The 13,166-nt window shown below is 41.4% G+C and overlaps 6 protein-coding genes across 6 annotated transcripts; all 6 read left to right on the top strand.

Annotated features, from left to right (window-relative positions):
• Positions 1-635: 635 nt before the first annotated feature.
• On the top strand, positions 636-1,844 carry TM35_000291270 (uncharacterized protein; the record flags this gene model as incomplete). Its single annotated transcript, XM_029028284.1, has 1 exon — positions 636-1,844. The coding sequence occupies one exon, from the start codon at positions 636-638 to the stop codon at positions 1,842-1,844; it is 1,209 nt and encodes a 402-aa protein (XP_028880311.1).
• Positions 1,845-2,067: 223 nt separating this feature from the next.
• On the top strand, positions 2,068-3,453 carry TM35_000291260 (serine hydroxymethyltransferase; the record flags this gene model as incomplete). Its single annotated transcript, XM_029028283.1, has 1 exon — positions 2,068-3,453. One exon carries the CDS (start codon positions 2,068-2,070, stop codon positions 3,451-3,453), a length of 1,386 nt encoding a protein of 461 aa, XP_028880310.1.
• A 1,115-nt stretch (positions 3,454-4,568) lies between these two features.
• Positions 4,569-6,266, top strand: TM35_000291250 (putative DNA-J protein; the record flags this gene model as incomplete). The annotated part of the gene is made up of 1 exon (XM_029028282.1): positions 4,569-6,266. One exon carries the CDS (start codon positions 4,569-4,571, stop codon positions 6,264-6,266), a length of 1,698 nt encoding a protein of 565 aa, XP_028880309.1.
• Positions 6,267-7,005: 739 nt separating this feature from the next.
• Positions 7,006-8,118, top strand: TM35_000291240 (uncharacterized protein; the record flags this gene model as incomplete). Its single annotated transcript, XM_029028281.1, has 1 exon — positions 7,006-8,118. One exon carries the CDS (start codon positions 7,006-7,008, stop codon positions 8,116-8,118), a length of 1,113 nt encoding a protein of 370 aa, XP_028880308.1.
• A 740-nt stretch (positions 8,119-8,858) lies between these two features.
• On the top strand, positions 8,859-10,949 carry TM35_000291230 (putative tryptophanyl-tRNA synthetase; the record flags this gene model as incomplete). The annotated part of the gene is made up of 1 exon (XM_029028280.1): positions 8,859-10,949. The coding sequence occupies one exon, from the start codon at positions 8,859-8,861 to the stop codon at positions 10,947-10,949; it is 2,091 nt and encodes a 696-aa protein (XP_028880307.1).
• A 436-nt stretch (positions 10,950-11,385) lies between these two features.
• On the top strand, positions 11,386-12,654 carry TM35_000291220 (DNA repair protein RAD2; the record flags this gene model as incomplete). Its single annotated transcript, XM_029028279.1, has 1 exon — positions 11,386-12,654. The coding sequence occupies one exon, from the start codon at positions 11,386-11,388 to the stop codon at positions 12,652-12,654; it is 1,269 nt and encodes a 422-aa protein (XP_028880306.1).
• Positions 12,655-13,166: the final 512 nt, after the last annotated feature.

Genomic DNA, 13,166 nt, shown 5'->3' with positions numbered 1-13,166 from the left:
AAAAAAAAAAAAAAGTATAAACAACTTTTTTAAATGTCTTCATATCACAGAAAACACACAATCATTACTATGCGATTTTTCTCTGTAAAATTCTTTTCTTTTTTCTTTTCTTTTTTTCTTTTTTTTTCTTATCATTATGTCGTATGGAAATATGTGGAACTGAGCGAGAGGGTTATCGCCTCTGCTGTTAAAAAAAAAAGAAATAATAATAGTTGACTGTTGACTGCGTACTGTACCTCTTTTCATTGCCAATTGGGCTTCACCAACCTCTCCCCAATCCAATCCAATCCAATTCCCACATATATATTTTAGAGATGTGGCGAAAACAATATTTTCTCTTTTTTTTTTTTTGTTTTTTATTTGAATTTGTTTATTCACAAAAATCTTATTATTATTATTATTATTATTATTATTATTATTATTATTATTATTATTTGGCTTCTTATTTCTTTTATCTCCATCTTTTTTTTTTCTTCTTTTTTTATTGTTTCTTATGATGATGATGATGATGATAACGTTGTCAGAGTAACACAGTGCAGGAAAGAAAGAAAGACAAAGAAAATAGGAGATCAGATAAATATATATATACATATACATAACTATATATATATATATATATAAAGGGAGTGGGGAATATGTATGATCCGGCCTCACCCAATAATTACCGCGAGGTTAAAATCGCCTCGTGGAAACGCGCCAGAGAAGAAGAACAGGCAAATGATATTTCACGTGCGTTAGCCGCCGCTCCCACTCCTGCGGCTGTTTCTATGCTTACTACTACTATTCCTACTAATCCTTCTATTATTATTAATAATAATAATAGTATTAATAATAATATTAATAATAATATTAGTATTGTTGGTGGTTCTTCTCCATTGGAGCCGCTGCAACTCAGCGCGGAGGAACTCCACCAGCGCCGCGTACGGCAGAGCGCCGCGTTGGGCATCACAACAGCAATGAAGATTGAACGCGATGAACTCGAGGCCGCACACAAGGCAAAGGTCGCTACCGGCATGGACCGTAAAGGACGCATTGGACAGAAATTAGGAAAGTTAATGGAAGTCGCATCCGCAAAGAATAACAGTCAACAGACCAACAATACTAATAATACTAATAATAACAATAATAGTAATAATAGTGGAACAGCAGATGGGGGATCACAACATCCCCCGCCGCTTCCTCTTAGCAGCGCACCGTTAACATTTCACAAAACAGACTTGGCGGCTGGCGGGTATGTTGTTAAGGAAGACACTAGCGCTCTAGAGAAGAAGAAGATCGTGCAGGGAAAACCAAGTTCGACTATTCTGATTCGTTTTATACGTGATGGACCACCACCAGAAGTCTTCGCCGAAGATAATAACAATGATAATAGTAATAATAACAATACTACTGTTAGTAGTAATAGTGCAGTAGCGGTTCGAAATGCTTTTCTTGAGAGCATTCAAGAACAGTGTGGACGTTGTGGTGTCGTGCGATCCATTCGTTATGCAGTCTTGAGTGATGATGAACGAGCGGCGGTGCGATCTCGCTTGTCTGCAAGTACTAATAATAATAATAATAATAATAATAATAATAATAATAATAATAATAATAATAATAATAATAATAATAATACTAGTAGTAGTATTAGTGGTGGTGGTAGTGTAAGTGATGATGTAGAGACACGTCTAGCTCGAGAGGCCATTCGTATATTTGTTCGATTTGATAGTGTTGCGAATGCCTTTAAAGCACTGGAGGTATTGCAGCAGAAGTGTGTTCAGTGGGATGTTTGTTTCTTTCCCACTCAATTGTTTGATGCTGGATCGCTGGGACCGGCAGAGGGTGAACCGTTATGTGCTGTTTAAAATTTTTTTTTATTTTTTACTTTTATTTCACACGTGTATATATATATATATATAAACAGCGGATGAAAAAGAGAGAAATGAAGTTGGAATATTTTTTTTTTTTTTCTTATTTTCTTATTATTTTTATTATTATCTTGATTTACGTGTTTAAAGAAGTATCATTTCAAATCTCATACTAAAGGAAAGAAGAAGAAAAAAAAAAAAAGAAAAAAAGAAAAAAAACATGTCTCTTCCCCTTAATGAACATGACCCAGAGTTGTTTGACATCATCGAGAAGGAAAAGGCTCGTCAGTACCGCAGTTTGGAACTCATCGCCTCAGAGAATCTCACATCTCGTGCCGTGATGGAATGTCTCGGTTCATGTCTCACGAATAAATACGCAGAGGGAGAGTGCGGTAATCGTTACTATGGTGGAACGGAATATGTGGATATGGTGGAAAATGCCGCGAAGACTCGTGCCTTGCAGGCCTTCTCACTAGATGAGAATGAATGGGGTGTGAATGTACAACCCTACAGTGGATCACCAGCCAACTTCGCCGTTTACACAGCACTTCTACAACCGCATAGTCGAATTATGGGACTGGATCTCCCCTCTGGTGGTCATCTCACACATGGTTTCTACACAGCAAAGAAGAAGATCAGCGCCACATCTGTGTATTTTGAATCCTTTCCCTATAAAGTGGATGCGGATGGTGTGATTGACTACACACATCTTGAGGAATTCAGTGAGGTGTTTCGACCGGCAATGATTATCATAGGTGCTTCTGCATATTCACGTGATTATGATTATCCACGTGTGCGTGCCCTCTGTGATCATCTTGGATGTTTACTCTTTATGGATATGGCTCATACCGCCGGACTGATTGCGGGTGGTGTGCTGCAGTCACCATTTCCCTATGCTGATATAGTGTCCACCACCACACATAAATCTCTACGTGGCCCACGATCGGGAATGATTTTCTTCCGCAAGAAGGATCGCAATGGTAATCCCACAGACTTTGAGAGTCGTGTTAATCAGGCAGTTTTTCCTGGATTACAAGGTGGACCACATATGCATCAAATTGCAGGAATTGCGACACAAATGAAAGAGGTATGTGATCCGGCATGGAAGACATATGCACAACAAGTTGTACGTAATGCGAAGACCTTGGCGGCGGAATTAATTGCACGTGGTCATCGTCTGGTATCAGAAGTGACAGAGAATCACATTGTGTTGTGGAATGTCCGTCATCTCGGGTTAACAGGAAATAAGGTGGAGAAGTTATTGGATCTTGTTTCTATCAGTGCAAATAAGAATGCCATTCCTGGAGATAAGAGTGCCCTTACACCGGGTGGAGTGCGACTCGGCACATGTGCCTTAACCACACGTGGAATGGTGGAGTCTGATATGGCACAAGTGGCGGACTTTCTTCATCGTGCGGCCACAATTTGTGTGGAGTTGCAATCGCAAGTTGGGCCTAAACTGAAAGATTTTGTGGAGGCGATGCATGCAAGTGAAGCCGTGCGGCAGCTGCGTGTTGAAGTGGAACGCGTGGCGACATCACTTTATATTCCTGGTATTGACTGCAACACCCTCCGGTATAAGGATGGCATTCCAGAGACTGCATAGGGAACGATATATATATATATATATATATATATATATACTCTAACTTTTTGTTTTATTAAATATTGTTTTATTTTTCTTTGTGGTCGGAGTGGTGTTTTTTTTTTCTTTATTTCCTTCTTTTTTTTTTACTTTTTTTTTTTTGCGAGAGCTTAAAGAGAAAAAAATAAAAAGGGGGATACACGTGAAATGCTACCAACGTATGTCATGCACGGCTGGTAGCAGTCATTCGTTTTTTTTTTTTTGTTGTTGTTGCTGTTGATGTTGTTGATTTCTCGTTCATATGATAAACAAAAAAGTGATGTTTTTCTTCCATTACTTAACATTTCATTTTGTGGCATTTTTTTCATCTGATTTTCTAGTGATAACATGCACGATTTGATGTGTTTGGGTAGACCCTATGTGAGAAGAAAGGGGACTCAGGAAAAATATATATCTTCTGAAGGTTACAGAATAGCAGACGTATTCCTTTTACCGTTTTTTTTTTTAATATTTGTGTGTGCACTTTTGTGTACAAAGCATTCTTTTTAACAGCACAGCATTAAGTTAATGAGTGTTATATATATTTATTTATGTATTTGGACGCGTTGTGTACGCGCAGTCAGGAAGATATATTTCCACTCAGTTAAACTAAAAAGGGAAAGGTTTTTTTTTCCCATTTCGACAACATCATATTTTTTTTTTTCCCAAATTTTTTTTGTTTTTTTCTTTTTCTAAGGGTTTTTGTGGGGTTTGATAGTGGACTACTAATTCAGGCCTTGTGTGAGCAAGGAAAAAAAGGAAAAAAAAAACGGGAAGTCTATATATACATATATCTATATATATATATATATATATATATATAGTGTATAATCAATTTGTAGACTTCTAGAACAGGTTCATATATTCATACAGGCACAAAGATACAAACACACACACAAAAAAAAGAAAGAAAAAATAGGATATTATACATTATCAATAGCCAAAATTATTACCAAAACGCGGTCATCCCTTACCTCCCATATATAATTTTATTGTTTTCTTATTTTTGTTATTATTACTATTACTACTACTACTACTACTACTACTACTACTACTACTACTACTACTACTACTACTATTAATTGATCGCCAAGGTAATGCAATTTGGGCATTATAGGTCTCTACGTTTCCTAGTGCTTGTGACAGCCTATCTTCTTGTTTTATCGGTGGACAAGAGCAGTGGTAGCGGCAACAGCAAAAATTCTGGAATCCCCGATGACGAGTCAACGAAATCATTACTCCTTGCCGGTGATGCCGCATTACGTCAGGGTCGCAGTCATTACCAGGAAGCACTCGCAAAATACACGGAAGCAATTACTCATAATCCTAAAAGTCTTCGTGGTCTCTATAGTCGAGCTGAACTGTTATCCATGATGCGTCAGCGTGAGCCATGTATGCAAGATTTAAATCAACTCCTTGAATTGGATAAGCAACACCATCGTGGTTTAGCCCTTCGTGCATCCCTTTATGCGCAGTCTGGACACCTGCAGGAGGCTATTCGTGATGTGGAGACTCTTATTCCTGTATTGGATGGCATGAAGAAGACCCAAAAGGCGGCGGAGTACCGTTCCAAATTGGATCAACTCCGACGCTACGTCTCCACTTGGCCGCCGCTGCAGCGAAAACTGGAGTCGGCGCAGCACGGCGGGTCCCCGCTGACGCCGGCGGAGTACCGCACGTGTGTGACGGTGCTGCACGAGATGATCCGCGATCTCGCGCGCGACAACAACGAACTGCGGCTGCAGCGGGCGAAATGCGCCCTCGCGTGTGGCGACAACGCCGCGGCGTCGGAGGAACTCAAAGCGGTCGTGCGGCGCGACCCGCAGAATCTCGAGGCGGTGGCCCTCGCGGCGCGGGCACTGCGGGCTCTCGGCGCCCTCGAGGCGGCCCGCGCGGAGTTGCGCCGGTGTCTCTCCCTCGACCCCGAGCACGCGGCGTGTGCGGCCGGCCTGCGGGGCGTGCGGGAACAACAGCGGCTCCTCACAGACGTCGCGGCGGCCATCAGTGCGGGCGACTTTGCCGCCGCCGGGAAGCACGTGGAGGCGGCGGAGAAACTCGCAGAGGAGGAGGCCCGCGGGTTAGGTATCCCACCCACACAAACCACCAATAAAGGAAAGGGAGAAGGCGATGGCATGGTGGGGGATACCGCACTGCGGGAACAAATACGCCGCTGGCGCTGCGATGTAGCGGTGGGTCGCCGCGATACGAAAGAAGGCCACAAAGCCTGCGATGCCGTACTTGAGCGATTAGGCAGTGATAGCCCTGCAGCCGCAGATGTGCTATTGCAGAAGGTGGAGCTTTACCTCATGGAAGACGATTTAGCTGCCGCAGAGGAATACCTCGGGCGGGTACAGAAACTCCAGTCCGGTCACCCACGACTGCAGGAGTACTTGAGAAAGTTAGAGAAACTTAAACGCTCTGCCGGGCGTAAGGATTACTATAAAATATTAGGTGTCAAGAAAACGGCAGACGCAGCGGAGATACGTCGCGCCTACCGTCATCTGGCAAAGACTCTTCACCCTGATAAACTTCGTTCGCAGAATCTCTCACCCCAAGAGCGACAAAAAGCAGATGAACGCTTCCGTAACATTAATGAAGCAAAGGAGATTCTGTTGGATGATGAAAAACGCGCACGCTATGACAATGGTGAGGATCCAACGAAACCTCCTGGACAAGGTGAAGAAGGTCACCCATTCTACGGTCACCCATTCTCATTCCATGGTAATCCATTTGGTCAAGGAGGTCCATTTGGTCAAGGTGGGGGGCACCAACAGTTCTTCTTCCGCTTTGGCTAATCTCTTAGCTGGGAATCTTTGTGAAAAACTAACCAATGCCAGAATGAGAGAGAGAGAGAGAGAAAGAGAGTGAGAGTGGAGTAAGAGGAAATGCAAAAAGAGGTAGGGGAAAAAAAAAGAGAAAAGAAAATGAAAGGAAAAGAAATTCAATCTGTGCTATATTCTTCGTGGGCCTGTGTTTTTTGTACGTGTAAAGGGAAAGGATGAGAAAGAGAGAAATATCTTCTTTGTGTCGTATGATTATATGTATTTGCTTCTGTTGTCTTTGCATTTATTAGAGTTGGATTGAGACAGACGAAATAGTCATGTCCGTCAAATTCCATTTGTTTTGGATATTTGTGCTTCATGTGGTTAGGGATAACTTTTTTTTTTTTTTTTTTATCTTCTAAGGGACCGTTACGCAACCACACAACTCTTCTTATTTCTACACCTTTATTATTATTATCATTATTATTATTATTATTTATTTATTGCCAATATTCTACCACATTTGTATTACTGCTAATGCTGTTACTTGTACAAGGCATGTGAAGAGAAGTGTACTCCTTATATTCCTTTTTATTTTTATTTTTTAAATCTACACATACACAGGTAGGCAGACCAGGAACGTTGTCCTCTATTTTCTAAGATCTATACTCATATTATATTTAAATATAGGGAGAAGAAGGGAAGAGACGGAGAGATACATCACTTGGGTGTCGTCATAGTAATAATAGTAATAGTAGTAGTACTATTGGGAATGTCTAGCTGGTCTTTGTTGAAGGAGAATTATGACTTCTTTGGTGGAAATTCCGAAGATGGCGGATCAGTAATAACAAGCGGAGGCGGAGGAGATGTACCTTGTGGTTATGTTGTACGTATACCACCTCCGATGAGTGGTCCTGGTCGACCTTCAAATGCAGTTGAAATTGCTTCCATTACATTAACACATGTTAGTATGTCACCTGATACAACCCGTAAGATGGTAACGTGGTATGAAGTTTTAGTAAGTACCCCTACTCATCAATGGTCTGTGTTAAAACGGTTTTCTGAATTCCTTGATCTACACAGGATGATAGAGAAAGTGGGTCTCCTTCAGCTTTCAAGGCGTCAATTGCAGAGAAATATCATATCCCCACCTTCACGTCTATCACTTAGTCAGTGGCGTAGACAACAATTGGAAAGGTTCGTGCAGTCGTTACTTCAGACACTGAAAGATTTGTCAATAGCAGTTGTGACAGGTCTCAGTGATAAGACGGAGTCTTTACAATCGACGACATTGGGTGTTGTACGTGCTGGTTTTTCCAGTTTTATTCAATTTCTTGTAACAACATCTTATGATGAATCATTGGAAATAACTACTGTTAAAAAGAAAACTGATCCTTCTATACCATATGAACAGTCTCCACGTTGCCTTACAATGGATGATACTGGACATGTACCACCTGCTAAAATACTACATATACCAAAACGTCTTTTTACTATAATGTTACAACTTCCAGGTGCTTCCCTGTCTACTGTCTACGTTGACTCTGCTTTCAATTCCTCTTCTATGCAGACTACTTCTTTTGAAACACCCCGAGAAATTATTGTGGGTGGTTGTTGGAATAGTCAAATAACAAGTGTGTCCTCTGTTCTTGCAGACGTACCAGACGCCGGCCTTTCTTCTGGAGGTAGTGTTTGCGATGGTGAAAGCGCCCGTGAGTTGGGAGAAGCTGAGGGTTTATCACAGATCTTGTTTGACACCTTCCCTGTAGGTGAGTTTCAAATGAAATTTGAAGTACCATCAGATTTTGCTATTGATGAATGGCAGAGCGACTATGCAGCTGGTGTGCTTTTCCTTACCTGGCGACGTGAGGAATCTATTTCCTAAAGTAATTCTTACGACGCTTGAAAAAGAAAAAAAAAAAGAAATTGACAGTACATTGATTTTTTTTTTTTTTAGATATAGTTCTCTATAAAAGTACATAATTATATACATACGTATATATATATATATATATATATATTTATGTGTGTCTGTGTCTATGTTCATGTGTGTATACGTTCCCTTTCTATGGCGTCTCTTGCTTTATATAGTGTTTTTTTTTAATGCTCGTTATTTGTTTTTTCTATTTTTGTACGGTATTTCATATTGCTGTTACTTCCGAGTTTGAATTTTAAAAGGAAGCAAAGTGACCTCAATTAAATCATTTTTCAAATGTCTCTTTGGTAGTATATATATTATTATGGCTACTACTAATACTATTACTATTACTACTTTTACGACTATCATATTGGTTGGAAAGCTGCGTGGCACAAATAGTTTTTTTTTTCTATTTTTTATTTTCTGTTTGTTGCTATGTTTCTCTGTTTTCTACATGTATTACAACGGAGGTCAAGAAAGAATTAAAAAACAGTAGCTGGCGAAAGTGGGAAGTTAGAAAAGCAAAAAAAAAAAAAAAAAGAAAACAAAAGAAAAGAAAAGCAATATAAAGAAGAGTGTCCTACTGATAGGAGGAGTTGTATCCGACGAGGCGAATCAACGCGTTCTGGCAGCCACGTTGGCAATTTTCTCGTGCAACCCCGTCTTTTCTTCTTTCTACACAATTTCGATCCGTGAGGCCCACGCCAATGACAAACACTAACGTTACGGATATGTCGGTTGAGGATCGCTACGCGCTGATTCGTAGCGTAGGTGAGGAATGTATTCAGGAGACGGAGTTAATGAACCTTATCGCGAAGAAGCCAAACATTCGCTGCTACGATGGATTTGAACCATCTGGTCGTATGCACATTGCACAAGGTGTTTTTAAGGCTGTAAACGTAAATAAATGTACTCAGGTTGGTTGTGATTTTGTTTTTTGGGTGGCAGATTGGTTTGCTCTAATGAACGACAAGGTTGGTGGAGAACTTGACAAGATTCGCATTGTTGGCGAGTATCTTATTGAGGTTTGGAGGGCTGCAGGGATGAACATGGATAAGGTACACTTTCTTTGGAGTAGCGATGAAATCACAAATAACGCTGCAGTGTATTGGAAGATGGTACTTGATATTGCCCGTCGTAATACCATTGCACGTATTAAAAAATGTTGTACCATTATGGGTAAACAGGAAGGTACTTTAACAGCAGCACAAATTCTTTATCCGCTTATGCAGTGTGCTGATATATTTTTTCTAAAGGCTGATATTTGTCAACTTGGTCTTGATCAACGTAAGGTAAACATGCTTGCGAGGGAGTACTGTGATCTTATTGGACGCAAACTGAAACCTGTCATCCTTTCTCACCATATGCTTGCTGGACTTAAGCAAGGTCAGGCTAAGATGAGCAAAAGTGATCCCGACAGTGCTATTTTCATGGAAGACACCGCAGAGGATGTGGCACGTAAAATACGAAATGCATACTGCCCCCGTAAGGTACAAGTTAAAACAGAAGTCACAGATGATGGGGCACCTGTGTTGAATGATGATAAAAATCCCGTATTGGATTATTTTGAGCATATTGTCTACTCTCGTCCAGGAAGCAGCATTACCGTGGATGGTACTATTTACGCTACGTATGAGGAGCTGGAAACAGCCTTTGTTAATGGTGCCATTTCAGAGGAATCATTAAAGGAAGCCCTCATTGAGGCTGTGAATGTTCTCTTGGAACCCGTACGTCAACACTTTGCAAATGACTCAAATGCAAAGAAACTGCTGGAGCAGGTACTTTCCTTCCGGAAAGGTGGAGCCGCACCGCCGTTGGCATCTATTTCAGTTCCAGAACAGTCGTCGACGCCACTCGCCGTTGCGTGGCTGCCGGCGGTCATTAAACTCCCTGTTGACTACGCCGTAGCGCTGAGCGTGGCGGTCAAAAAGTTCCTCCGTGAAAACCCACAGGGTGAGGTGGTGTTACTTCTCCCCGAGTGGACCGCCTTTGCGTGTAATGAGATCACAGGGGAGGAGAAGGCCATTAACGCCGCACTCGAACTCAATCTCGCGTTGCTGCAATCGCACTGGTTGTCCAACTCGCAGGTGCGGGTGGTGCGTCAAGGAGAACTCATTCACAGAGACCCAAATACATATTGGGTGAATGCCATTCACGCCGGCCGCCGCAATCGCCTGCAGAGGGTAGAGGAGGCCTGCGGGGAATTAAAGTCCGCCGGTAATGTTGTCGCAGCGCTCATGTACACAGCAGACGCCGCCGCACTTGGCGCTACACACATTTTCACTACTGCACGTGATCACGGTCCACACATTCTCTTGCGTGAATTCTTCGCCGACCGCATTGTGAGTGTGGATGTTGTGGAAAATGTTATTCCACCACTCCACCGCCCACAGGAGGACACAGCAGCAGCATCAACCACAACAACTGCTGACGATCTGCTCACTGTGGATGACACCGATATGGATCTGCGACGCAAAATCAAAAAGGCGTACTGCGCCCCTAACGAATCACACAATCCTGTGCTTTCCATCGCCGCCTGGTTGCTGCAGGAGCGCGGGGAGTTGCTGGTGGAGCGGGCCGCAGACAACGGCGGCAACACAACATACACCGCCGAGTCGCAGCTACGCGATGACGCCCTGAGTGGGGCACTACACCCCGCAGACTTGAAGGCCGCCGTAACAAAGTGGTTGTTGGAGGGTTGTGTGGCCACAAAGGCCGTTCTCTCCAGTGCTGATGGCAAGAAGAACTCACAAACACTGCGTCAGGCGGAGAAGACACTATCGAAGAAATCCAAGTGAGGGATTTCTTAATTCAAATATTTGCTGTTTGAGAGGTAGTACAATATAGTGTTTTTCTCTGCTTGTGCATGTGCTTTGCTGTTTGAGAGAGGAGGGGAAAAGGTGTAAAAAAAAAAAAAAAAACATGAAATATAATAAATAAAGGCGTATTTCACTATTGATTTCACCTTGAAGGACGCGTGGACGTGATTTGTAGTGATATATCTTCAAGGAAATGCACGGGCAAACATTCTCGTACACAGTATTGCTTTATGCTTTTTACTTATTTATTTATTTTTTTAGTGATGTTTTTTGTTTTTTTTTTTTTTTTGTAAATTGATTTTTTTTTTTTCTTTTTTCTTCATTCTTTTTTTTTTTTTTGTTTTTGGTATAGGAAAGAGAGGGACTGTGTGGACGGATATCAGGATTTCTAAAAAAAAAAAAAAAGGAATTTAAAATGCAGACCACAAGTGCCTCAAGCTCTATTTCCTTCAAACCCGTAGTGACGGTGGGTTCAGTTATGCATGAACCGCGAAAACCCGCCTATAGACGAGTGACACCGCAACCACAAGATCTTCCAATGCATAAAAAGCAGCCAACACACTATTCCATGCATGCAGCGGGTTCATTTATGCCGAACTCCACTTCACCATCTATACTGGCGACAACATGTGATCAACAGAAGGCATTTATGCCTACCTTTACGCCTCTCGTGACTTGTGTGGAAGATGAGGCGGACGAGACTTCACGGGAATTACGATCCTTTGAAAAGAATCTGAGGCGATTACACCGCCAATCCTCACGATCATCCACCGCGAGAGGACGAAGTTCTTCCATGATAAGTGATGATGTAAGCGAAAGTCTACGTGCAAGTCGTCCATTAACACCATTAGAAGAGGCACAAACTTTAGTACAGCCTCCATTACAGAGGACTGTTGTTAATTTACTTCCTCGTCTTTTTTCTGAACTTCTTTTGGAGAATAACAGTATTGTTTTTAGATTACGTGAACTCGGTCGAGATAGGGTCTTGCGTCAACTTGGAATTGATGGAAAACGATTAGGTATGCGGGAAGTAACTTCGAGAGAGTTGTTTTTTCTCTTGGGATGTATCTTGGATGAGAAATCCATAATGAGAAGTGATGTTGAATATCTATTTCGTTTTTTTGACTGGAGTGGAAAGGGTGCGATGGATTTTAAAGATTTACTTTCCAGTGTGAGTCTCCTCTTTGTATCGACGACCATGCTAGCAGCGGTCCACTGCAGACGCATACTAGGTGAACGTGTACTCGACGATAGCGTTATTGCCCTTGCAGATGTGGAAGTAATGTTCACAGCACTAAACGATATATTTGCTGCGGAGCTGGAAGAAGTACCTGCACTGTGTAATGAGGTACGCCGTGCTGTAGAGGAAGTAATGCCAACTTATACCGTTCCTGTTTCTACTCTACGTGAAGAAGTGGGACGCTTTCCAACGTTAACACAATGTCTATCAGCCATTCAATGGGATGGTACGATTGATTGGAAGAGTGTACGCCGTTCAGCTCCAGTAAATGATCACAATCGTACACGTGAGGAATTGCAGAGAGATTTGGTGCGGGCTGCAGTGGCAGAGGGACGAGAAACAAGTGTTGAAACCGTATGTGAACAAGAGAATGAATTGTGCATGGATGTATGCCATCCCCGTTTTGTAGCGGATCAGTACCGTGTCCATGGGGTTCATAAATAGAATAGGAAACGAATGAAATTCATGATGGACATTATATAAATATATATATATATCAGATGTTTATTAAAGTATTGCATGTCCATTTTGTTCATTTTCTGATATCATTATGTAGAATGTATTCTTGACTGCTCTTTTGTAAAGGTGTGTGGATATAGGAGTCTTTTCTTTTTTTTTTGTTTTCCATGATCTATTTTCAATTGTGATAATATGTAAAACATTAGTTCCAATCTTCTGTTTTTTGTTTACTGAAAAAGTGATCATTTACAATGATATCAGTGTGGTGTTTTCACGCATCGCACGCCTATAGTATTTTTTTTTTTTTTGTTGTTCTTGCTCTTGTGATCTCTGAAAGATCTATTGATGAATCCTTTTTTTTTTTTTCATTAATATAAAGTTTGCGGATCTATTGTATTTTCTTTATTTTTTATTATTTTCCAACAAAGCAAGAAACACCATATAATTTGTGTATATATTCAGCAAACAAAGAAAAAAAAAAAAAGAAAAAAGAAAAA

Source organism: Trypanosoma theileri (assembly GCF_002087225.1).
Source record: "Trypanosoma theileri isolate Edinburgh chromosome Unknown TM35_Tth_29_V1, whole genome shotgun sequence".
Taxonomy (NCBI): domain Eukaryota; phylum Euglenozoa; class Kinetoplastea; order Trypanosomatida; family Trypanosomatidae; genus Trypanosoma; species Trypanosoma theileri.
Note: the sequence above shows the minus strand (reverse complement) of the source record. Positions and strands in the feature narration are given on the sequence as shown.